Raw genomic sequence first — 25,991 nt, forward strand, 5'->3', positions numbered from 1 at the left:
TAACATGCATGTGTTAAGCACCTGCTGCATACGCAGTACAGGCGTGGCCTTGGAGCAGGACCTGCCTGAGGAGTTTCTGTGCATGCTAGAGGCAGGCATGGCGAGGATTCTGATAGAAAGTGGGTCTGGGGAGGACAGGGGTCTTCTCAGCCAGCCTGGAGTGCATACGTGTGTCACAGTCCACTTCCTGCCCAGGTGCTCGGGTCCAGGCCTTGTGCTGGATCTCCAGTTCCAGAGAGCTCACTGCCACCTCCCCCATCAGCCGACGCTGGCATGGAGGGAAGGCTGGGCTGATGGTGCTCATTGGAAGTTAATGTGAAGCCATCCATTCTTCTTTTTTAAAAATAATTTTTAATTTTTTTATTTCAGTAGTTTTTGGGGTACAGGTGGGTTTTGGTGACATGGGTAAGTTCTTGAGTGATGATTTCTGGAATCTTAGGGCACCTGTCCATTGGTTTTTTGTTTTGTTTTGTTTTGTTTTTTTGAGATGGAGTCTCGCTCTGTCACCCAGGCTGGAATGCAGTGGCGTGATCTTGGCTCACTGCAACCTCTGCCTCCTGGGTTCAAGCAATTCTCCTGCCTCGGCCTCCCAAGTAGCTGGGATTACAGGCGCGTGCCACCACACCTGGCTATTTTTTTTTTTTTTTTGTATTTCTAGTAGACAAATACAAAATACATGGGTTTCACCCATTTAGGGTTTCACCGTGTTATCCAGAATGGACTCGATCTCCTGACCTCGTGATCTGCCCACCTTGACCTCCCAAAGTGCTGGGATTATAGGTGTGAGCCACTGTGCCCGGCCCCATTCATTGCTTCTTAATGATGGAAACTGCTGCCTGCCTCTTCCCTCTCTTTCCCTCTCTGATCTGGTTCCATACAGTAATCAGGGCGTTTGGGTTACCGGGCATTGCAGCAATCTGTTCTTCTGGGTAGTGTCATTAATCTCTAGTTTTCATAAAATGAATATTCAAATTATTGTGCAACAAATTAGATGAAATAACAATAGCAATCGATGCATTAGTATTCCTAAACTGATGTGCAAAGCCAAGTGAAGTTTCTCCTTCCCAGTGTGAGTACCGCAAAGCCCTCACTTGTATGAGTCCACTTTGCCTAGGCAGGGAGAGTGATGTCCGTGCGTGTAGACCTCCCGTGACTCAGTAATTAGACATTCTTCCCAGTCCGTGGGGAGCAGGGCTGCTTGTTCATGCTCATGCAGTGGGGTCCAGTGGGCGTTTTGATCTTTCATCATCAGGGTCCTCCCTGGACACATGCCAAAGCTGCGCCTCGTAGCTCCTTAGCTCTGTGGAAGGAGGCCCAGCTGAGAGGTGCTGTGTCCTGGGGCGGAGAGACAGGGTGAATCCTGGCTGCATCCCTTCAATGCTGACAGCAGGGCAATGTGGGCACCTCTGAGTGTGGAGCAGAAGCCAGTGGCCCGAGAGGAGCATCTGTCATGGAATGTGGGCCCCAGGGGTCTCCCAGGTCTATGCCCACAGCCTTAGGCTCCATGCTGAGATCTCCAGCCTGCCTTGCTCCAGCGGATGTGACAGTCCAGACTGCGGAACTGGGATTGTGGATGGAGGCAAGTGGACTGGACGGGGCCGTTTCCACATTTCTTATAGCTGCTATGCAGTGATGCCAAGGGACAGGGTTGGGCCTGTCAAGCAGCCTGGGCTTAGCTCAGCTGGAAAAGCACAAGGGTCCGTGGTCAGGTGCCCCCCCCCACCCCGGGCGCCTGGGAGGAAGCTTGGTGTGTGCTGGCATATGTGAGCATGTGTGCAGAGCCAGGTTGCAGACAAGCCACGCGGCAGCCATGCCTCACGTCGGAGGAGCTGGGCCCTAAGGGAGTTTTCATGAAACAACCGGAGTGAACCAGCCCTTTGCAAAGCTGTCTTGGTGCACAGGCCTGTGGCACCAGCAGAGGGGGGCACATGGATGAAATGAAAGGGATGCGCATGGGAAAGCCACTGTCGCATTTCCTTTAAGGACAGAGGCAGGAAGGTCCTGAAGCAGAGACTCCTCTGCAGGCTGATCTGAGTTTTCATGGCAGCGGGCTGCTGAGCATCCCTGAGCAAGTGTGGCTGGGGAATGACGTTGTGGCCGGGAACTTTGCTGTGGCCAGGAGCGGTGCCGTGGCCGGGAGCGGTGCTGTGACTGGGAACGGTGCTGGCTCTTGCTGCCCTCGGGGTGCTCTGGAGGCAGCTGCTGTGCACGCTCCATCTGCCACCCAGTCTGCACTCTGCTTGCTAAATTCCATTTTGAAGACACGGAATGATCCTTTTACACTAGGAAAATGTGGATAGTTTCTGAAATGCGGTTTACGAGCATCTTTCCTTTCCAATGTCTGTGGAATAGCCACAAGTGTGTGCAAGACGGCAGAGTGGGAAAAGCAAGGGCCCTTTCCTCGTCGGCGCTCAGAGCAGGTGCTTGGGGCAGTGGTGCTTCCATCACACATCTAGGCCCCGTTCCGCTCAACACAGACCTAAGTGAGCAGTTTCATTTCTCCTGTGGCGTGTCCTGACTGATTATTTTCTTTCTATTGGGAAGTATTTCACCGGGAATCCTTTTCCTTCTCACTGCTGACTTTCACCTGGAGTAAATCCTGGTATTTCCATATTTCCTGGAAAGCCTAGAGAAGCGGGCTTCCTGGCATCCACACGCCAGCACTCACCAGAGCTCCGTTTGGTCCCAAGAAACTTTTTGGAAGCCCAGAGACTGGCTTTGGGGCTTCCTGGGTGCATTCAGAGTGACCTCTGGAGTCCTTGGGCCAGCGCCACCCACTGCAAAGATGGGGTAGGTGTGGGCAGCATCTCCTCTCGAGGGGATGACACCCTCGCCCTGGAGTCTCCTCCTGGCAAGTGAGGGAGGCTCAGTCAGCCCAGGGGCCTGGTCGGCAGCAGGAGAGCTGAGGCCCACTGTTGGGGTCAGCCATTGCCACTGCATTTCACTTTGAGAGTCAACTCTTAAGTGACAATTCCCAAAGCCTCGTTGAAAGTTTTCCTTGGCATTTTATGGAAGAGATTCAGGCTCCACATGGAGTTTCTGGCAGCAAAGCCTGGGGCTTGGCCAGGGGACCCCCAGGAGGCAGGCGAGTGCTACAGGAACAGGGTTCCTGGTGACTCCAGCCCCGGGGAGGAGGCCAGCTGGATGCGCTCGAGCCCCCAGCAGACCCAGCTTGAGAGTCACCACTGCATGAGGCCACTGCTGGGCCTTCCAGTATGGCTGCCCAGGCTATGTCCAGACAACCGCGGGGTCCCAGGCTGTCTGCACGGGCAGTCCCTGGGAATCCGTGCCAGGGGTCCTGTTGCCATGGGGCAGGGACCCAATCTAGGCCAGGGTAATGGAAGCAATGTGGGGAGTGGCAGGCAGAGCTGCCCGGATGAGGGCCCCAGCTCCCTGCTGCTCTGTCTGAAGGACAGTCTCCAGAGACTTACTCCGAGGACAGACCCTTCCCATCAGCAAAGGCGCCAGACCAGCCTTCAGGGGCAAGGCGAGCTGCAGAACTGCAGGCTGGGCGCCTCATCCAGGCCGCCATTTGGTCCTCTAAACAACACTCTCCCCACCCCACAGATGTGGGAACCTGGGCACACAGCCTCTGAGACCTTCTCCAGGACCCATGGAGGCCGGTGTGCTGAGCCTGCTGAGGCTCGGGCTGGTGTCGCCACATCCCAGCAGGGTGGGCAGCACCGAGGGCCGGAGCCCCCTGCTGTGGGGAGATTGCAGAGGGCTCCACTCGCATTCCTGCTGGATGGCTCAGTTCCCAGATCAGGCTGCGGTGTGGCAGGATCAGGAAGGAAGGGTTGCCAGGGGTCCTCCCTCCCACCGGCCAGGTGGGGCTCCACAGAGACAGACTCTTCCTGAGCACTGGGATCCCCAGGACCAGGCTGGGATGGAAGAAAGAATGGTGGGCGTCCTTGGAGACTCCACCTCCCAGCAAGAGACAGATGATCAAACACCTACCATGGCAAGAGGATGAAAGGGGCCCGTGGAGCTGGGCCATGTCCAGCCCAGTTTGTGGGATTATTTCCTCGGCATGTTCAAAACTCGCAGCAATACTGGGCATTGGATGCCTTTCAGAAAACCATCAGAACAACACACAGGAGAAACTGCCAGTGCTGGCCGCCTCGTCCAACAGCAGTTCAAATGCGCGCATCCTGGATCCGCGTGGCGCCTCAGGCAGATGCGCACACGCCTAGCGCTGCTCCTCCAAAAGGAGCAGAGTTAATTCCTGATGACTTTCCTGATTCTTGCGAGCTGTGTGTGGAGCTGTGTGTGGAGGCGCAAGGCACGGCGCTCTCAGAGGACCCGAGGGAATGATCCGTGCTGTAGAGGGAGTCTGCAACAGCTCAGCCCTCCACTGCCCACCACGTGGTCAGAGCCATCTGTGCCTGCTACGGACCTGGGTGCATCCCCCTGTGAAGCTCACCGGGTCTGTCCTCTGCCTGTGCCTGAAGTCACTGTCCTGAGTCATTTCTGCAGAAATAATTACCAGTTATTTCTGGTGTAGTTGGTAGCTCCAGCGCCTGAAGGATTTCCACTGGAGCTGAAATCACTTGCTAAGCAGGCATAATAAACTAATGTTTGTTTGTTTGTTTGAATGTGTTGCTCAGCACTGCGAGCACAGCAGCTGGTGTTTGTCAGATTCAGTCTTTGGTCACAGGGACCCTCGCCAGCCACCCTGGGCTTCGCCTGAGACCCTCTGCCCTCTGGGAGGCCTCCAGGCCTTCCCTCTGCATGGGTGTTCTCAGAGGCAGCTCTGCCTGGGGAGGCCTTCCTCCTGATCTCTGGTGAAGATGCAGAAGGTAAATATTTAGCATTTTATCTGTTCTGCACCCCACTGGTGGGCATAATCCCCAGCTTGGTCTTGAACAAGTCTTCCAAGCCTCAGACCCCAGAGCACAGGATGCCAGCACACCCCTTTCAGGTGAGCATCCCTTGGGCAGAATGGTCAGAGGCCTGGGCCAGGCAGGGAGGGTCTGGCTGGGCTCAACGGCCCTCTCCAGCCACATGTTTTCTGTGGGCACCTCCTCTGCAGACTGCAGGAAGAGACCGAAGAACTCTGAGCTGAGGCTGGCTCCATCCTAGGGCGTGCCCAGAGAGGAGGAGAAAACCTGGAGAGCCGCCCAGCTGTGTGCGGGTGTGCTGACCCAGCACGGTGGGGCTTGGCTCACTCGGCCTGATGTTCTGGAGCTGCCTTCCACGGCGCCGGGCCCCCACCCCACTGTCCCTCTTCTTCCTTCTTCTCTGCTGAGTCCCAGGAAAAGCCAAATCCAGCTGCTAGTTGGGTGCCAGGTTCTAGAAGCGTCTCAATGGCTGGTCAGCCTCCGAGCAGAGAAGTTGGTGGCAGGGCTGCCCTCCCTATATTGCTGAGCCAGTGGGGTCTTCAGGAAGCCACGGTGTGGAGCATGGCCAAATGCCTCCATGCACGTGGCCCCAGGGTGGAACCTGGTGATGCCCAGGAGAGTCTCTGAGAAGCCCTAGTCCTTCCAGGTGCATCAGATGGAGGAGGCATGACTTCAGCCAGCGTGCGGAGGGGCATGGCCTCAGCCCTGCAGGATGGGACTCAGACCAGAGACACTGGAACCGGAAGGGCTGCACCATCAGGGCCGCAGGCCTTTGTGCAGTCCTGTGGCCCTCACCAAGCCTGATTTCTTCCACTGCAGGCAGGGGCAATCAGAGAAGAAGGTAGGAGCTTCGATAACGACGCAAACAGCAGCAGCGGCAGCAGCTGCGAGGGGCCGGCGTCCAGCACACGCGGGTTTTCTGGAGCTTTGGCTCCGCACCCTCTCCTCAGCCTGTCCTCAAGGGAAGCACATGGTTAATTACTGTTTTGCTTAAAATATTGATTTTTATAAGCCATCCTTATGGGATAGCATTCCTGGCTTATCTCTGAGCTGGCTTAGCAGTTTTCTTTGGCTGGACCTGTCTTATCTCCCTGTTTATTTACTCAACTATGGGATTCTCTGCCGTCCTTTGGGGACATCGAGTCACGGCATTTATCAGTCCACGCAGTGCATTGAGTGCCTGCTGCTCTTCAAACTCAGCTCAGGAGGCGTCTCCGAGGAGATCAGCTGGCGTCCCAGGGCTCTGGCTGGCTTCGCGCCCTGCCTGGCTGTGTCCCCAGGCAGCTCCTACCGGAAGGCGCTCTTCTGCTCGCTTGGGCCTCTCACATTGTATCATCTTTCCAGTCCCAGAACCAGGTGTCATCTGGCTCCATAAATGTCTGACTATGGGGTGCAGAGAAGGACGTAGGAAGGAAAACACAAAGCAAGCCACACGTCTTCTTCCCAACACTGCGCTCCGTGTGTGTTACCGCTCCACGCTCATCAGTAAACGGGCCGTGTCCTCCTCCCGAAGTGCGCTCTTCTTGCGATTATGGTGTGCACGTGGGGCTGCTGTGCTCTGTGTGCTCTCTGTGGCTGCGGGCGTGGTGCGAGGCTTGGCATGCCCAGCAGGTGCAGGCACACCACGCTTTATTGTACTTCCCTTTCTTCTGCCTTGCTATTGTGTTTTTACAAGCTGAAAGCTTGTGGCAATCCTGTGTGGAACGTCTATGGGTGACATTTTCCCAACAGCGTGTGCTCACTTGGTATCTCTGTTACATTTTGGGAACTCACAGTATTTCAGAGCTTTTATTATTACTGTGTCTGTTCTGGTGATCTGTGATCAGTGATATTTGATGCTACTATTGGGATTGTTTTGGGTGCCGTAAACTGCACCCATATAAGGTGGTGAGGTTAATGGATAAATGTCCCCTGTGCCATTCCCCATCCTTCTCCCTCTTTTTCGGCCTCCCTTTTCCCTGAGACACAACAATATTGAAATTAGATCAACTAAGGCTGGGCGTGGTGGCTCATGCCTATAATCCTAGCACTTTGGGAGGTCGAGGTAGGCAGATCACTTGAGGTCAGGAGTTCGACACCAGCCTGGCCAACATGGCAAAACCCCACCTCTACTGAAAATACAAAAATGAGCCAGGCATGGTGGCAGGCCCCTGTAATCCCAGCTACTTGGGAGGCCGAGGCAGGAAAATCGCTTGTGGGAGGCAGAGGTTGCAGCGAGCCAAGATCATGCCACTGCACTACAGCCTGGGTGACAGAACGAGACTCCATCTCAACAAGCAAACAAACAGAAATTATATCAATTAATGCCTTACTATGGCGACTAAGTATTCAAATGAAAAGAAGAGTGGCATGTTTCACTTTAAATCAACAGCTAGCAATGATTAAGCTGAGTGAGGAAGGCGTTTTGAAAGCTAAGACAGGCTGAAAGCTAGGTGTCATGCACCAAACATTTAGCCAAGCCGTGAATGCGAAGGAAAAGTCTTTGGAGGAAATTAAAAATGCTACTGCAATGAAGAACAACAACAAAAAGGTCAGAAAGCGAAACGGCCTCATTGCTGTTGTGGGGAGAGTTTTAGTGGTCTGGATGGAAGGGCAAACCAGGCACAACATTCTGTTAAGCCAAAACCTGATCCAGAGCAAGGCGCTAACTGTCTTCACCTCTGTGAAGGCTGAGAGAGGTGAGGACGCAGCAGAAGAAAAGTTTGAAGCTGGCAGAGGTTGGTGCATGGGGTTTAAAGACAGAAGCTGTCTCCATAACATAAAATTGCAAGGTGAAGGAGCAAGTGCTGATGGAGAAGCTGCATCTACTTATCCAGAAGACCGAGCATTGACGAAGGAGCCCACAGTAGACAAGGGATTTGCAATGCAGATGAAACAGTCATCTGTAGCAAGAAGAGACCATCTAGGATCTTTGTAGCTATAGAGGAGAAGTCAATGACGGGCTTCAAAACTTCAAAGGACAGATGGCTCTCTGGTTAGGGCTAATGCAGCTTGTGACTGTAAGTTGAAGGCAAAACTAATTTACAATTCAAAAAATCCTAAGACCCTCAAAAATGATGCCAAATCCACTCTTCCTGGTGCTATCAATGGAACAAAGCCTGGGTGACGGCACATGTGTTTACAGCATGGCTCACTGAATATTTAAAGCCCATTATTGAGACCTACTTCTCAGAAAAAAAAAAAAGGATTTCTATCAAAATATTATGGATGGCAGCGGCGGCCCATCTAGAGTGACTGCTGCCAAGATGCAGCTGCAGCAGGGGGCACAGTGGCACTGCTCTCCCACTCCACAGAGCAGGCAGGAGCCCAGCCCTCCCTGGGCCGCTGCAGCTGCCCAAGCCTGGCTGTGGAGCAGGGCATCCTGTGGTATTAGAACCTTGTAGTCCCCCTTCCTTGCCCCCCACAAGCTCAGAAATGCCTCCTCCCACTGCTGAGCCTGACACTCCTGGCAGCTGGGCCCAGAACCTGCAATTTGCTCCCAGAGCCACTCTCCCTGGCAGGGTTGTGAATTGGGTGATGGGAGGCCCCAGGCCACCCTGACCACCAGGACCAAGGGGGAACTTGCAGTGACATCATCCCTACCCTAGACAGCAGCACAGGCCTGGTGAGGGCCTGGAGACCCCCACCCAGCTACCCTCCCCAGGGCCTCCTCTCTGCTGAGAGCTGCAGAGGTGGACAGGGCAGCAGGAGCGGTGGTGGGAGCAGCAGTGGTGGCCAGGCCTCCCCTGTGCCCCGTGTCCCTAAGGAAGCCAACTGTGCCACCTCCACCTTGCACAGTTGGGCAGGACCTGCTCCAAGGCCTGGAGCCTCTGCCATAGCTTTGACCTCACTCCCTGCCATGTCTTGGGAGCCCATGGGTGGTGGCAGGAGGCAGATAGGCTCCTGGGCATGAAGGGGTGGGCTCCAGGTGAGAAGCCTTTTCCAGGCCCACTCATGGCCACTCATGGTCCAACTGGCAGGCACTTCCTCCCCTCTGAGGCCTATAAAAGCCCTAGACTCAGTCACAGCAGAGCAGATGACAGAGATGCCAGGACGACCAGCTGCAGAGAGGAGTTGTCGTCTGCAGAGAGCAGCAGATGTAGGGGCAACCGGCTGTAGAGAGGAGCTACCCTCTCCAGGACCTCCTCTCTGCTGAGAGCTGCAGATGTCCAGTTGACCAGCTACAGACAGAAGCTACCCTCTCTGCTGAGAGCTGAACACTCATTGGGTTGATCTGCTTGTGGAAAGGAGCCACCCACTCTAGGGCCTCCCTTCTGCTGAGAGCCTCTGAGCTGTTTAATACTTAATAAAGTTCCTCCTTGTCTTGCTCACCCTCCACTTGTCTGTTCCTCATTCTTTCTGGACTCAGGATAAGAACTCAGGCAAAGGTGCCACAGCCGCAGAGGTTTCCAGCTGGAGAAGCAACACCCCAAAGATCCTACAGTGTTTTTACTCATTGGCAACACACCTGGTCACATAGAGCTCTGATGGGATGAGAGGAACGCTGTTCTCATGCCTGCTAACACAACATCCATTCTGCAGCCTCTGAATGAAGGAGCCATTTCAACTTTCAAGTCTTACTATTTAAGAGATACGTTTTGTGTTTTTATATATCTATAAGGCTGTAACTGCCATTAATAGTGATTTCTCTGATTGGTCTGGGAAAAATAAATGGACACCTTCTGGAAAGGACTCGCCATTCTAGACACCATTAAGAACATTCATAATTCTGGTCAAAATACCAGCATTAATGAGAGTCTGGATGAAGTTGATTTCACCTGTCATGAGTGATTTCAAAGGGCTCAAGATTTCTCTGGAGGAAGTAACTGCCGATGTGGTGGAAACAGCAGGAGAACGAGAATTAGAAGTGGAGCTTGAAGATGTGATGAATTATTGAAGTCACAAATAAAACTGTAACACATAAGGAGTTACTTCTTATGGGTGAACACAGAAAGTGGTTTCTTGAGATGGAAGCGACTCCTGGTGAAGATGTTGTAAACGTTGTTGAAATAACAACAAAGGATTTAGAATACTTCATAGGCTGAGTTGATAAAGCAGCAGCAGGGTGAGAGGATTGACTCTGATTTTGAAAGAAGTTCTGCTGTGGCTAAGACGTTGTCAAACACCATTGCATGCTGCAGAGACATCTTTTCTGGGAGGAACATTCAATCAACGTGGCAAACTTTGCTTTTGTCTTCTTTTGTGAAATTGCCACAGCCATGCCAGCCTTCAGCAACCGCCACCCAGATCAGTCATCAGCCGTCAACATCGAGGCAAGACCCTCCGCTGGCCAAACAGTTACAACTCACTGAAAGTTCAGAGGATCTCTAGGGTTTTTTAGCAATAAACTACTTTTAAATTAAGGCATGTACATTTCTTGGACGTAATTCAACAGACTACAGCGTAGTGTAAACATAGCTTTGGTATGCACTGGAAAACCAAACAATTCACTTGATTGGGTTTGCGGCAACATTCGCTTTATTGCGGTGGTCTGGAACTGAATCTGCGTCGTCTCTGAGGTTTGCGGGTACTCAGTTCTGATGGTTGTCCTCACACTTCACAAGGGCTGGAGCCAGGCAGAAGGCTTACAGTGACACCAGGACCTCTTCTTTCAATCTCTTCTACCAATTATGTGACTCATTCTGTCGATATGATTATTAACTTTCTATCTTCAGTGACATCATTCAGCTGACTTTGCGACTGGATCAGTATTAAAAATGTTCATATGCAACCATATGATCTCCGAGCAGTTAAGAACTATACTTTCAAGTTTTTTTGTTTTTGAAGAGGCAATGAGAAGGCTTACTTACTTATTTTTCTATTTAGTTGACCCACAAGTTTGTGCAACGACATTACATGATGATGAAAATATTGTCACACTTTCACGTACAAGCCACTCTCAGCTTAGTATCTATTTCTTTTAAGACACCATTGGTCACTTTTTCACTCATCGTTAAAGGCCATCTTCAGTTCAAACAAGAGATTGAGAACATTTACTAGGTGACTTCTCACTGAGACTGTGCAGCTTGGTCCTGTCTTCTTAATGACGGCAGCAATGCTGGGAGCACTGTGTACCGCGGTAGACCTTTCTCTAAAAGGGTCGCAGTCCCCCATCTCACGGTGACACGCCGCGTTTCACACGGAGGTTTTCAGGTCACATGCTCACAGCACAGCCCACATTGATGGCATCTGCTGTGTGGTCAGCAACACGTCACGGAGAGGGAAGGGAGAGCCTCACCCACACAGATCTTTGGGGCTCCCTGGCCTCCCTGGGAGGTCTGGCAGCGCGTGTGGACACGGGGCCTTTGGGGGAAGCTCCGGGCAGGGCACTCATTCTCTCAGGGGCCAACAGGTGAGCCGAGAGGCAGAACTGGGCTGCAGAGCGTCAGAGGAGCCATTAAAGCAGCACCCCAAGACCAAAGGTGAGAAGCCGGGGTCTCACGCTGGGCTGGGACAGGCGAGAGTCTGAAGTCGGAGCATGTGCCCACTCCCCGTTCTCTTTCCCCTACTGATGAGCACACAAGTCTAGAGCCAGAGCGACCTACGCAGACGCAGACGCAAACGTGGGGTCCTCCACTGTCAAGGATCTCGGAACAAAAGACGCCTGCAGTTTTACAGGCCCTGAAGTCGTAGAGCTGGGAAGGACTTGGAGTGGGAATGCCCTGGGAACTGAGTCAGAGCATGGAGCTGGCTCTACCCTCTCACCCAGTCCTCCAACAAGGAGGTCTTAGCACAGGCGCCTGGAGGACCCCTGCCCAAGGCCTTAGATAATGAGAGCTGAGAATGAAGGTGTCCCCAGGACAAGGGTGCAGATGTGCTGGGGGCGTGAGTGGCCCCAGGGCCCAAGCCTTTCCCTGCTGCTCCCTCAAGCCTGCCATGCCTGGCTAAGCATGAGCCTGGTGTGGGGACGCAGCTGCCCCCGAGACCCGCCCAGTGCTATCTTCAGCTCAAGCCCAAAGTATCACTCTTGGGCTGTGAACCAGGAGCCAAACTCCTCAGGTACTAATCTGTGTACTAAGTACCAACCTGAACGGCTTTTCTTACCTGTTTGCACCTGTATCACACCCTGTAGGTCTGACCTTTCCTTCCTGTGGGTGGGGGGTTTTGCCCAGCTCTGCCACCCCCGACCCAGAAGGCCACAACTCCGGCCTGATCACCACACCTGTGCACCTTGCTCCGGCAGGGCTGCTGAGTGGTGAGGGCAGAGTGTCTTGCTGCTGACCCCTCTCTGCTGGGTAGGAGCTTCAGGGTGGCAGTCGGAGCATCCCTGGCAGGAAGGTCAGCCTGGGCTGAGATAGGGAGGGCGTCTGGGTGGGCAGGACTCGGGCACTGGGAGGGGGTGCAGGGGAGATGTTACAGTGGCCTGAGGGGCTCTGCATGTTTGCAGACCTCCCTCCTACCCTCTCTCCTTCTCTCCCTCCCTCCCACTCATCCATTGCCCTTCTGGAGCTTCCAGTGGTTCCTGGGGTTTGGAAAACTCCCCCAGGTCATGCTGATACCATCTTTTCCTTTGTCAACTGGAAATAGCTTCCCAGAAAGGACTTTAACTTTGGCAGTCACGCAGAGGTGCACTCAGCAAGGCAAGCAAGGGGCCAGACTCCAGTGGAAACAGCTGTTGGGAGGCAGCGTGCAGACAGCGGTCCCGGGGAGGGGAGCCGTTGTGAGCACATTTGTGTAGAGCTCTCCAGTGCATCGAAACATGCAGAATCCCCTCCTCACACCACGTGGTGTATGTGTGAGGGGTGTGCTTACATAGTGCAAGTGTGCACGCACACCCACATGCTGACACTGTGTGGACCCTGCAGTCTCCTGCAGAGTGATAAACGCAGGCGCAGACCTGTCTGCGGGCAGGGTTGTGTATGAGTGGTTGCCTATCACAACAGCACCTGTTATGAAGGGGTGAGTAACAGAATATGGCAAATGTATGTGGCATGTCCCTTCTTTGGCGTACAAGGCTGTGGTTTAGAATGGGACTTTTGAAGGCCATTTAACCATAAAGCAGTGTTCATTTTACAGCACCTCATGAAAAACTGATGGATCTGCTGTGATTGTGATGTGTTTCCAACACAGCTAGGCCAGAAAACTGCAATATAACAGAAGGCGGGCAGTGTTCTGTTGGAGAGGTCAGGAGGGACATTTTTAACCACATCGTCACTGTGTCTTATAAATTTTCTAAAGCGTTTTATTATCAAGATGACACATTTTGAATAGTGCTTGTTTCTTCCGACTTCAAATCTGTCTATGGCAACAAGTAGATTCCATGACACACTTTTACGACAGCCGACATCCGGAGCACTGACATCACCAAGTGCGAGTGAGGCTGTGGAGCAGCAGGAACTCTCGTTCACTGCTGGCAGGGGTGCAGCATGGCACGGCCGCCGTGGAAAACCGCCTGGCAGTTTCTTAAAAAATGAAACACATTCTTACCGTAACATCCAACGATCGTGCTTCTAAACTGCATCACCCCCTGAAAGTGGAGTATCATTCAACAATAGAAAGAAACGAGCCATCAAGTCCTGCGAAGATGTGGAGGGACCTTAAATGGACACTGCCAAGTGGAAGGTGCCAGTCTGAAGGGGCTACATAGTATTTGGTTCCAACCGAACAGCCTTCCGGAAAAGGCAAAGCTAGAGAGGCTGTAGAAAGATCAGCGCTGCCAGGGGCTGCAGGGCGGGAGGGGTGGACAGGCGGAGGACAGGGGAGTTTCAGGGCCGTGAAAATGCCCTGTGTGATCCTACAGTGCCTCTGTCCAAACCCACAGAATGCACAGCATGGAGCCCCAGTGAACACGTGTACGTAGATAGCAACAAGGTGGCGGCATCAGCTCATGAACTGTAACAAATGCACGGCTGATGCCACGTGTTCACAGCGAGGCGGCTGGGGAGGGGTCTGTTAGGGAACTCTACATTTTACCCAGTTTTTCTGTAAACCTAAAACTGCTCTATAGCAAATTATATTTAATTTAAAATATCTGCATACACCCGTCATAGGCAATTCAGAAAAAAAGGAGAAAAAAATCAGCCATAATTCTGCCATCTAGACGTGTTCATTATCACGACTTTCTTCTATTTTTTAACCACGTCTGACATCATAGTGTTGAATACCTTCTATATGCCTCCAAATCTCTAGCTCTCGTCTGGATGTTTTCCTTGAAATAGGGACTCGATAGGTGTGGCACTGAGCCCATCCGGAAACAAACACGGTCCCCTGCCTGCCTGTTCCCAGTAAGGCAGGCAGCATGAGGACATTCAGACGAGACTCCGCAGGCTCTGCTCCCTCCCGTGGCTCCACTCAGAGTAAAACCCAAGTTACCCCGCGCCTGTGTCCTGTCTGCCGGCAAAGCCTGGCTGCCCCCCACCCCGCACCTCCTCATCTCCCGTATTCTGTGCCTTCTGCGCTGCACCCCAGCCCTGCTGGTCTCCTCGCCGCTCCCGGAAGGTACCACACGGGCACCGGCCACAGGGCCTTCGCACGCCTGCTCCTTCCCTAGGGGTCAGTGGGGCGCCTTGCGTCATGCAGGCTTTTACCTACTTGTCGCTTCCCAGGGAGGACTTTCCTGGCCACCCCAGTCACAACTGAGGCCCATGCACCAAAGCTAGATGCCCCCTCCCTGCTTTCTCACCGTGCCCACCAGCCTGGAAAGTGCAGAAAATCAACAAGAAGAATGCGCACCCTGCCCCTTCCCTACCCCCGAGGAACCCTCCCTGAAGGCCAGCCTTCCCAGTGTTTGGTTCACTGCTCTGTCCCGAAGAGCTACAGCTAGAAAGTGCTTGGCACGTGTCAGCTAAATAAAGACTGGGTGACTGAATGGTGATACGTTGTAGGAGTGTAGACAATTTTCAACTTGTTTTATGTACTTCCTGGGTCATGAGCCACCCACCGTGGCACTAACGATCCTCCTTGATGTGACCGTACTGACCACTGACCATCCCATGCCCGGTGCACCATCCTTCGTGCAGCTGCCCAGCTTCCACTGATATTTCCAGCTCCTCCTTCAGCACCTGTTTCCTAAGGCACTGGGCATGTGGATGGGTCACACAGGACAGGACGTGCCAGACCAAGAGTGGTGAATTCTATGAAGGTTGTTAAAACACATTTCCAATTGCTGTCCAGAGCTGGCCAGACTAAGCTTTCAGCATCCACATAAAATGCCACCGGTAAAATACTTCTTAGAAACCACATTTATTTGGGGAACTGAGGAGTCTTTTAAAAGAAAGAATGTTTCAATGAAAAGGCAGACTGAGAAGCAAACTTTCAGACACTCCTGGATTCCAAGCTTGCAGCCTGACTCCTCTCAAGGAGCGACCCGTGCTGAGCTGGGTGTGGGCTTCTCCCCTGCGGCAGCTGGCCATGTGACCACCACTCCCTGCAGGGCCCGGCTGAGCCTGTGCACTCTGGAAACCTCTCTTCACCCTGGCCACAGCTGCCCCTTCTTCCAGACCACCCCCACTCTCTTCTGTGGCAGTCCTGGGATCATTTCTGATTACGTACTTAACACACGGGCACCAGGGTCAAGTGGCTACTCTGTAAGGCACCTGGGTCCTGGATCATCCCCTGGCGATGTAAGCCTTGCGGCTCACTGAGCATCACATGGCCCTGTGTGTGTGCAGGGTGCACGTCAGCGTTTGACAGATGGACAGCTCATCACAAGCACTTGTTCTGCAGATGCTGGCACATACTGTGGGCTTCATTAAAGAGGGGTAGTGCCCCCCTTACCTGCTTTCTGGGGGCTGAGATCTTGCTGTAGTGAGATGGGCGTCTGTCACCTGTGGCCCTGGGCATCCCCTTGCTGACCCTCTGTGTCCCTCTTCCACAGGTGGCTGCCATAACAGCCTCAAGCTGACCAGCAGCCCCGCCATCGCCATCGCCACTGCTGCTGCTGCCGCCGCCGTGGTCTCCGTGGACCCTGAGAGCCTCCGGGGCCCGTCCCCCTCCAGCGTGCAGCCACGCCACTTCCTGACCTTGGCACCCATCAAATTACCCCTTCGGACGTCTCCCTTCTCAGGTAGGCTCAGAGCACGGTCCCAATGCCCAGGGCTGTCTTCACGTGTGCGCCAAGACTTCCTGGTTAGATGCCACTGGCCTGGGCCCAGGCGCTGTGGGACACGAAGCCCAGCTCTGGATGAGGGGGAAGCATTGGGCTGGGGTCGTTTGGGCTTTGCTTGACTTCAGACCCAGCAAATGCACCCGACTCCACTGACCCACCTGGTCAGGTCCACCATGGCACTTCCTGCTGTAAAACCACAGTGAAAGGTTCCGTTTGAGGACATGAGACTTCTCTTTACTAACTGGAGCGCAGGGGGTCATGCCTGTGTCCGGGGAGTGTGAGAGCCCCAGGACGCTGTGATTTTCTTGCGCAGGACATGGAGGCTGCGTGCTGGCGTGGAGCCTGGTGCGTGAGCCCAGAGCCAAGCTGCATGCCGACCCCCCCAGGCCACATACCTGGCTTGCCTTCTGGCCCTGTGAGGGACACAGGGGCTGGGGTCCCACCGACGTGACAGCCGGGAATACCAGAGGCTTGGGCCGACACAAAAACACCTGAACTCATCTATGTAGTGGATGTGCTTGCTTTCTGAGAAGTCCTCCGGGCAGGGGCTGGGAGGGTGGCCGTCGTGGTGTCCTGAGAAGTATAAGATGCATTGATGAGGCACTTGGAGTAGATGGGAGGCCCCGGGCCCCATGTGCAGCTCTGCTGTCCCTACGTGTTCACAGGCACAAGTGTCTGTCCACTGAGTGTACCCTGCACGCATTGGGGCCCAGGTATCTTTGTGAAATGCCTGCTTTTCCAAACTCAGCAACAACAGCTCCATTAATTTGGACTGGCAGTGCCAACTCTCGGGATTCAGGAGCTCAGGATTTACTCTCTTATTTTAGTTTTAGTTTTTCATGTGAGTTGGTAAACTTGAAGAGAATTCCGTGGAAGATTGCATTACTATCATTAATTGCTAGATTATCAGTGGCAGGAAATGTATCACTAGACTGCGTAGACACACGCACACACATAAATATATACGTACGAGTTTATGGAAGAAGACAAATGCCTCCTTCCACTGCTTTCCAGTTTCTGGAGTGTGTACAGTCTGTGGACTTGGTTGCTGGTAAATCTAACACGGGCCTTTTCAGCCACGGACCTTTGGCGTTGGCTGTTTCTGTGTTGGCTTGGTGAATTAGTTGATAAGCAGGATGTTGTATTCTCAAGATCAAAATCGTATTTCTGTTTCAGCATGTCAGCGAACGTGCATCTAGGGTGTGATGGGGGAAATAAATAAAACACATGGACAATCTCGGTGTGGGACATAAATTACGGCTATGTCAAGAATTTGGTTAAACCTACCAGTCCATTGACACGTATTAAGGGTAACTCACTGTTTTCAGAGAAAATTAATCTTAGGGCCAAAAGCCGTGTACATCAGGGGCAGCTGCACTTCCTGTACCTCTTACATGATTTATGACATGACATAACAATTAAGCATGCATGCTTTCATACGTTTCCATGATCAAATTTGCTATGATGCCCACTCAGTTAGAATGAGACAGGCAGCGCCGTTATCTGTCCTGTAGACGACTGGAAAAATGGGCTGGCAGAAAGATGAAAGGGTGTTACTCAGAGGCAGCTCCTGAAATTGCCTTCCCCGGGCTGGCATTGACCCACCCGACCTGGAAACCCTGCCCCACAGGTGCAGGTCGAAGTTGAAGTGCCATCAGGAGGCGGAGTCTGGACCAGTGATGAGCAGGTCTGGGCTGTGAGCAGCGTGGCCCGTCCCGGGCCTCACAGGTGGGTGCGGTACTGCCAGAGGCACCCCTGGTGAGGGCTCCATCGGGAGGCGGGGTGCCTGGTGGTGCTGTCCTGGCGGCCTCCTCTGGATGTGTGAGTGAGGCCGCTGTGCCCACAAAGAAAACCATCCTAACATTTCCCTGGGGTACTTTCTGAAAACCAAGACTTCACGGAGATTGAGGGATAGAGAGCTGGCCTCTCAGGGCCATTCGGGCTGTTTTCTAACACCTCACAAGAGCCCCACAGAATGAGGGGGAGCAAGGCGTGGGCTCTTCTGATGGGCAGTCTCAGCCAATGCCTAGGCAGCCCCCTAGGACATTTCTGACAACCTGTAAAATAGATGAACTGGGCAGGGGCAGGACGAGGATAAGCCATCCCATGGAGGGAGTGGCCCCCACCTTGGGGAGCGGAAACAGAAGGACATCAGTGCGAAGCAGGTGCCGATGGACTCAAGGACGCAGCTCACTCCAAAGTTTGCTTTACATCCAAACGATTTTATAGAAGGATGTGATGTTTCATTTATCTGCAGAAGAAGAATCCTGTTTTTATTTGGAAGATGACTCCCACTTTATGTAAATGAACTTGACTGTTTCGCTCACATCCTTGGCTTTGATAGGAAGGTCAGGAACCTCAGACCTCCTCGTCGCTTAGCTTCACAGTCCCCAACTGGAGGCGACTCTGCAGCCCAGAGGATGTTTGGCAGTGTGACTGTCCGTGCTTTTTGGTTGTCATGACGTGAGGGTTTCTCCTGGGGCCTGGTGGGGAGAAGCCAGGGAAGATGCCGCAATCCTCCAACCCCTGGAAGCCCCCGGGGTGGAGAATTGTCTGGACCAAAGTGTAGGTACTGGCTCTGTGGAGAAGCCTGGGTTTGTATTACTAGAACGCCACTTACGGCACCCCAAAAAGCTATCTGGGGGCGCGGTGAGCTCATCTGGGAGAGGTCATGTCCCAGTAGCCGGACCCTGAAGGAAGCGGGCTCTGTGTTGGAAAGAACCCACAGTCATAAAGACCGCACGGAATTAGGTTCCTTGCAGGAGATTCAGCTTAAGTAAGATGCCACATCACACTTAGAGAGCCCCGTGACCAGCTCCAGATTCAGCCATGGACCGGGCTTCGTTTTCAGAGTGGTGACGGCACGGGTGGCACGGCTGGTCCCTGCTGCCCTCCCATGGGATGGGGTGTCTCCCGGCCTCCGCTTCACAGGGGTGTGTTTACCAGGCTGGCCCCTGCCAGGCAGCAGGTCACCAGCAGGGGCTGTGTCTTTGCATCCTCGCTCTGCCCGCACCCAGCACAGCAGCTCCCCTGACTCCAGGGACCTGCTCCCTGCGGCGCGTTGACTGGCCAGGCACAGCCTGCTCCTGCTCCACTCACTCACAGAACTTCCTTTTCCTTTGAGACGGAGTCTTGCTGTCACCCAGGCTGGAGTGCAGTGGTGTGCTCTTGGCTCCCTGTAACCTCTGTCCCCCGAGTCTAAGCCTTTCTCCTGCCTCAGCCTCCCTAGTAGCTGGGATTACAGGTGTGAGCCACCACGCCTGGCTAATTTTTTGTATTTTTAGTAGATGTGGGGTTTCACCCTGTTGGCCAGGCTGGTCTTGAACTCCTAACCTCAAGTGATCTGCCCGCCTTGGCCTCCCCAAGTGCTGGGATTACAAGCGGGAGGCACTGCACCTGGCCAGAGTGATTCTTCTCCTAAGAAAGATGGTATTTCTTTATAAAACTCGGCCCACCATGACTGAAGTGTCAGGTGAGAGGAGCGAAACATGAGTGAGGACTTTCGGTCTCTGGTAGAGCAGGAAACTACCGCGCACAGATATAAAAGGGCCGTCTGCCTGGGAAGCCATTTGCCACCTGTTCTTTGCTTCAGGAGCTATTTAATGGCATAAATTTAACATTTTGTCCTGCCGCAGAACAGCTGGGAAGTGACTGCGTTTTTGTTCTTTCAGTAACTTACCGGCCAAGCTACGTAACAGTCAGAAAGTCTCCACGCCGGAATTCTACCGGGCAGCCTTTTGTGTGGCTGTCGGCTTTCCTCACTAACTAAAGCTGCAGATGCTAAAACAGCTTCTATAACAACAGCCATTCAGACATTTGGGAATAAGGTCTTTTTTTAAATCATCCAGGAACTGTTTCCTCCTCCACTGTAATCAAAAATGTCATAATACATATTAACATTTTAAAGATGTTCAGAGACAAAAATACCGTAGCGGCATAATTGCGTACACCTCAAGATTCCTGAAACCCATTGGATTGGTCCGGGAAAGACGTGTTCATTTCTAACGGAGGGATTGCGTTGCCTTTAGTGGAAAACTTACTGGATTTAAACAAAGCGACAGAACCCCTTCGCGTAGTTTGTTGCCCATGATAAGTGAATTCTGCTTGAGAATGCAGCTGCAAGTCTCTGAGCTGGCGCTGTCACACGGAGGCATGTCAGGTGCGGACTTTCCTAAGTGGAGGCCCCGTTGTTGGGCTCCACAGGTCAGAGCTGCTTCCACAGGGAGTCACTCCTAGGAGCAAAGTCTGGTTCAACCGTCTAGAAAACGATGCTCCTGGGACCTCGTGTTCTTTCTGAGTCGCTCCGTTCCCTGCTGCCGTCCCTGAGAAACACCTTGACTTTACCTCAGCCATCTCTGCTGTTGGCTCCAATTCACCCTCTCTTTGAAGAGAAAGTATGGAAATAGATCACGTACACCACAGCATGTACAAGGCCATGTCCACTGGAGAGAATGTTGGTACAACAGACACCCAGCACCTCCCTCTGAGCCTGAGAAACTCCATGTGTCCAGTCCCCCAGGCCCTGCCCCCGGCCTCACCTCCCGCTCACCCCGCAGGTGACTAGTCCCCTGAAGATGTGCCAATTATTCCTTTGCTGTTTTTTAAAAATATGTTTACCACATGCATATCTCTAGACCACATATTGCACATTTTAGTGTATATTTTTTTAATTTCACATAAATGTTAACACAGTGTGTGGATTATTCTCAGCCTTTTCGCTGAGATACGTGCGTTCTCTAAGGTCGTCCCTGCCGGCATGTGCAGTGCTGGTGCCGTCACACTCCCTTTTGTGCAGCATTTGTTTGTATGAAGTCATGTAATGCCTTGTCCCCTCTGCCAATGGGGGACTTATCCTGCCACCTGAAAGGTCAGACTCAGTTGTCCCCTCCTTCCTGCTGGAAGCAGCATCCTCTCAGGTGTCACACCTGCTGGTGCCACCTGGGGCATCTGCACAGAACCCTCCAGCCTGGCGCCTCCCCCTCAGTGCTCCATGGATAAGAATGAGGCCTGTCTCCAGCTCAGCCTCTGCTCCCACTGGAGCTCCAGGTTGATGGACGCAACCTCCTCAGCTTCCCAATGTGCCCCTCAAGCCTCACCTCTCTATAAGGAAGCACTGATGCCCCAACCCATGCTTCTGTTTATGGAAATCAGAAGAAAAACACTTGATTCTCCTCTGGTCTTTCAAGTAAACCTTCTTCACCCCTTGCCACAAAGACTCTATAGTTCAGTACTTGGCCGGGGTCTGCCCAGGAGTTCACGCCTCACTCCAGAGGCCGTCCTGACGCCTCCTTTTGCCCAATGCCTCCTGCCCAGCCCCTGGCATTGCCATCCTCCTCCCAGCCGACGCCGAGTCCACAGGGCCTCCGCCTCTCTTCGCCCACCCGCCGGGTCCAAACCAACAAGGTCTATGGAGCCAGGTGCTCGCGACTGCTTCTGCTTCCACTCCGCCCTGTTTTCTGCAGAGGAGCTGGAATTCACTTCCTAAGGACCCTTGTCAGAGCAAACCTCCCCTGCTTGCAACCCCCAGGAGCCAGGCGCAGTGGCACACCTGTAGTTCCAGCTACCTGGGAGGCTGCAGCTGGAGGATCTCTTGAGCCTGGCAGTCAGAGTCCAGCCTGGGCAACATAGTGAGACCCCATCTCTAAAAATAAATAAGTAAATAAAAATAAATAAATAACTACAACTTAAAAATAATCCAGTGATTGCCTCCCACGGAGCTTAGAACAAATCCCAGCTCCTCTGGAGTCTGGGGTCACTCTCTGTGCGGCCCTGCCTGCACCCGTGCTTCCTGAGCAGCCCTCCATTTGTCCCCATGGCCTTAGCCACACCGGCCGGCCGGTGGCTCCCTGATCCATGAGGCCAGGGCTGCCCTGGGCCCTTCGAATTGCCGGGCCCTCTGCCAGGACACCTTCCCCCATCTGGTGCTGCACCTACTGGCCTCCACCGTCAGGCCTCAGGACTCCACTTGGCCTGACCGAGTCCTCCCATCCTGAGGTGCCCCCTGGAACGAACTCCTTCTCCTCACCGTTGTGTTTGCTTTTTAGCGTTTATCATCGCCTGCAGTTCTCTTTGGTGTCCGCTTCTGGCCTATTTTCTCTCCCCAACTGGCATGTCGACCCTCAGGGGCAGGGTTCTCCCATATCTATTTACCACTGAGGCCCTGGTGCCAAGAGCAATTCATTGGACAAAGTGACCTCTCGTTGACTCTTTGCTGAATGAATAGCATGCAGTCCCACCTGTGCCCTGTGGTCAGGACCCTCCTCACCTTGCTCTGGGGTGCTGGTGGACAGTTCTCTGTCTTCTCTATGAGACAGTGCAGAGATGGCTCCCCTACTTTGCAGATGCTCACCCCGCACCCACCCAGCCCAATCCCAACACACAGACAAACATCGCCAGGAAGCCCTCAGCAAGGCGAGCACCAATCACCCGCCCTCAACATGCTGGTCAGCTCGACATTAGCCGGAGTCTCTAATGGGGAAGCTCAGGCAGAGAGTGAGGTGATCACGCCCCACTCGCCACAATCTTTAGGGACTGAAATTTCCCAGAATCCAAAACCTTCAAGCTGAAAGGCCTGTGATCCCCTGGGCAGCCGATTCCATCACTTAAAGCTAGGAGGCAGGGTCGAAGGCCAGTTTACCTAAATCCCAGTACAAGGAAGGGGCAGAGTGAGGCTGGAACTTAGCAATCCTTTTCAAAGGACTTTCCCAGGAATTCTTTCTTCTGTACCATTGTGAATCCCAGCCACCAGCCTTAATTCCTGTCCGTCTGTAGAGCCACTGCGCTAAAATCAGTAACCCAGTGGCTGCGATGGTGGCTGGGCCCCTGGTGCTGAAGGGACGTGGGAGAACTTCAGCTGTGCCAGCCTGGCGCGCACAGCCTGAGAGCCTGTGAGAGGCTGGATATACCTGCTGTGCTGAGGACCCTCAGGAAGAGGGTGTGACCGGCCCAGCGGGGAAGGCGCCAGGGCCTCACTCGGGCACATGGCGGTGTGTGCTGCCATCCCTGGCGGTCCCTGTGGTCTTCAAGCAGGGGCCAGCTTTAGAAGCGCCCCTGGAAGGAATGTGAGGAGTAGTTGGTCTGCAGACAGATGGGGCAGAAAGGAGCCACCCATGGCTGCTTCAATGAAAGCATCATGCAGGGCAGAAGGTTGCTGTGCAGGGCGGAAGGTCGCTGTGCAGACCGTGTTGCTGTAGCCACAGACGGGCCATTGTCAGAGCGTACTCACTGCAGCGGGAAGAGCAGTTGCTTCCTGAGCCAGGCCACTTCACTTAATTTGTGGTAACAGCACTGTTGGAAACAGTATCCAGGATGGGTGGCAGTCAGACGCGCCGAGAGTGACACGTGGTTCAGGACTTGGTGGAGGAGCGGTCCCTGATGGATGCACATTGGAGACGGCTGGTCTGCAGCTCACCCTGGAGAATCTTCCAGTCCCAACACACAAATAGACCCCTTTTGGTCTATTTGAATGTGATCCACACCCTAGGGGAGGATGGCCTGTGTTCAGGAGCATGCAGCCCCGTGTTCGTCCAGGGAGAGAGCTGACATTTTGCTCTCCGTGCTTAAACTTCTAGAGGCCACATGAGAGTTGCTTTGAGCAAACATCCCTAAAACAACATGGGCGCTTCAGAGTGGCCCCAGCTGTGGAAAACTGCGGCAGGTCCTCAGACAGTTACGTGTGGGGTGACCATGTGATTCAGTAGTTGAAATGGGGGTCTCAAACAGGTATCTGCACACCCATGTTCATAGCAGCATTATTCGTTATTACACAAATGGTGGAAGTAATCCAAGCGTCCATTGATGGGTGCATAGATGAAGAAAATGTGGCATATCTATATAGTGGAATATTATTCAGCCATAAAAAAGCAGGAAGTGCTGGCACCTGCAGCATGGATGAACCTTCAGGACATGATGGTCAGTGAAACAAGCATGTAGGATTCCACTTATCTGATGTCCCCCATTGGATTCATAGAGTTAGGTAGAAGGGTTGTTGCCAGGGATGGGGTTAGAGGAACAGAAAGTCAGTGTTTAACAGGAAAGAGTCTCTGTTTGGGAAGGTAAAATAGTTCTCATAGTGAGTGTCCCCTACCTGCAGTCCAGGAAGTAAAAATTGCATTGCTGAAAGATCTTTTGTCTCAGTGCTAATTTTTCTTTGAGGCACCGAGCATCTATTTCCAACACAGGGCACTAGGCTCCTGGGCTGGGGAGAAGAGAGGTGAAGAGGGTGCTTTAGGGTCGGCCCCGGGCAAGTGCTGCTTTCCACCAGTTCAATGTCCCTTCCCTGCCACAGCTCAAGACTGGCTCCATTCACACCTCAGCAGGTGATGAGTGATGGCCAGGACTCCGTTCACACCCCACGTGCATCTGCTCGGAATTCCCTGGGTTCTTGGAATGAGATTCCCCAGCTAGGATATACCAGCCACCTTTCCCGGTGGAGGGTCTGATGAGCACTCACTTAGAACCCTGAGGAAAGATTTGGGGGAGCATAAATAAGAAAACAAGAATGGACCACAATCCCTCCACCTCCAGTGAACACCTGCAAGCCTTTCAAAGGCCCCCACTCGGTGTGTGAGTGAGGTTAGCCTGTGTCTGTGAGGTCACATCTCACACAAAGTCCTTGCAATTTCATTTTACTTCTTTTAAATTATGAACCTCCAGACCACTTGCAGAAACCCCGTGCAGTCACAGTGTCTGGTGGGTCTCCGTGGACGTCTCTGGGAGGATCTGCATGGGAGCAAGGTGGGCTCTGCCAGTCTGCCTCAGGCATGCACGCGGCACGCGGCTTTCTGTGGTTGGGCAGGGCTCCTGCCTGGTCTGTGCTACCTCGTTGGCAACCCTGTGTCTCAGCTCGTGCCGCTACACTCCCCCAAGTGTCCCTGGCTGCCCTGAACAGTGTCTGCTCCTGGGTTCTCTCTGAATGCTGGCACAGGTGTGTACTCCTTTTGGGAGCAGAGCTTTCTTTGCTGGGAGGAGACCAGCGTTTGAATTATTCCGTGCACATGCAGAGAGTGCTGCCTTCTCTCCCCAGGTTCTGATTTGCCCGGCTGAATGCTTTTGCTTTCCTGCAATGATTTGAAAAGGAGGGGACACAGCCTCGGCTGCTCATGTTAAGCAAACCAGTAATGTGTGAGCCGGCGCGCGTGGCCATTATACCCGTGGAGCTCCCGGCCAGGTAGAGCCAGGAGGGGGAGAGTGGCTGCGTGATTTCAGATGTCGCTGGTGATACATAGTTTGAAAGTTTGCACAAGTAGAAAGAAAGCTTACTTCTGAGGCTTTCAAAAAAGAATCAAATTTATAATAACCACAAAAAAAAAAAAGCAATGTGCTACTGTGCTGAGAAGACCCCAGCGTGTGTTTGCCAGGGCTGGAGACAGACACTGTCCTCCAGAGACTCAGGGACGCTGCTTTAAACCGCCACTGGGGAGCCGGGTGGAGCCACTGTCAGGCCGTGGAAGTCCTCATGCTGGGGTAGTGGGCTGGCTTTCCAGAGCTTGCTCTGTTCCCTTAGTTTTCTTTCCTCAGTAGTGATACTGCATCTGCAAAGAAGGCAGGAGCCACTGCGTGTATTTGCTTAGGACGATGGACTCTAGCAGGCTGCGAAGAGTAAGCCTGAGCTTTTGTAAATAAATCATTTTGTCCCATCCCCACTTGATGAGTGGGTCTGCTGCCCCGCTTTCGTGGAGTCCCTGCTGGATTCCCAGCATTAGGCTGAGTTCTGAGTGTTTACAAGTGAGCACAGGAGGGAACCTCCTCCCTTAGAAGGACTTAGTGCCCCAGGTCAGAGCCATGGCCTCCGGGCTCCAGGTCAGCTCCACCTGATTCTGCCTCTCCCTGGGGTGGGGTGGCTGGTCCTGCTGAGGGCTGGCCTGGGGCATCATTCCAGGATGGGCGTGACCTGGAGGGCCAGGCACCCCAGAAGGCAACTCTGAGACAAAGACTGGATGTGAGCACAGGTTGAGGGGACTGTGATGGGAGCTGAAGGAACCTCTGCCAGGCGTGACACTGGCACCAGGGGCTCATCTCTGCCGGGCAGGACACCCATGGCACCGGGGGCTCAGCTCTGCCAGGTGTGACACTGCCACCAGGGGCTCAGCTCTGCTGGGTGGGACACCCATGGCACCGGGGGC

General features: G+C 53.4%; 1 protein-coding gene across 1 annotated transcript in view; it reads left to right on the top strand.

Annotated features, from left to right (window-relative positions):
* The window catches only part of TCERG1L (transcription elongation regulator 1 like), a 215,440-nt gene that overhangs the window by 32,076 nt on the left and 157,373 nt on the right, over positions 1 to 25,991 (top strand). Inside the window, exon 4 of the mRNA XM_017537867.2 lies at positions 15,637 to 15,825. Coding sequence (XP_017393356.1) covers positions 15,637 to 15,825 — 189 coding nt within the window. The remainder of the gene's footprint in view (positions 1 to 15,636; positions 15,826 to 25,991) is intronic.

The sequence above is a fragment of the Cebus imitator genome, unplaced genomic scaffold (assembly GCF_001604975.1).
Source record: "Cebus imitator isolate Cc_AM_T3 unplaced genomic scaffold, Cebus_imitator-1.0 Scaffold107, whole genome shotgun sequence".
Taxonomy (NCBI): domain Eukaryota; kingdom Metazoa; phylum Chordata; class Mammalia; order Primates; family Cebidae; genus Cebus; species Cebus imitator.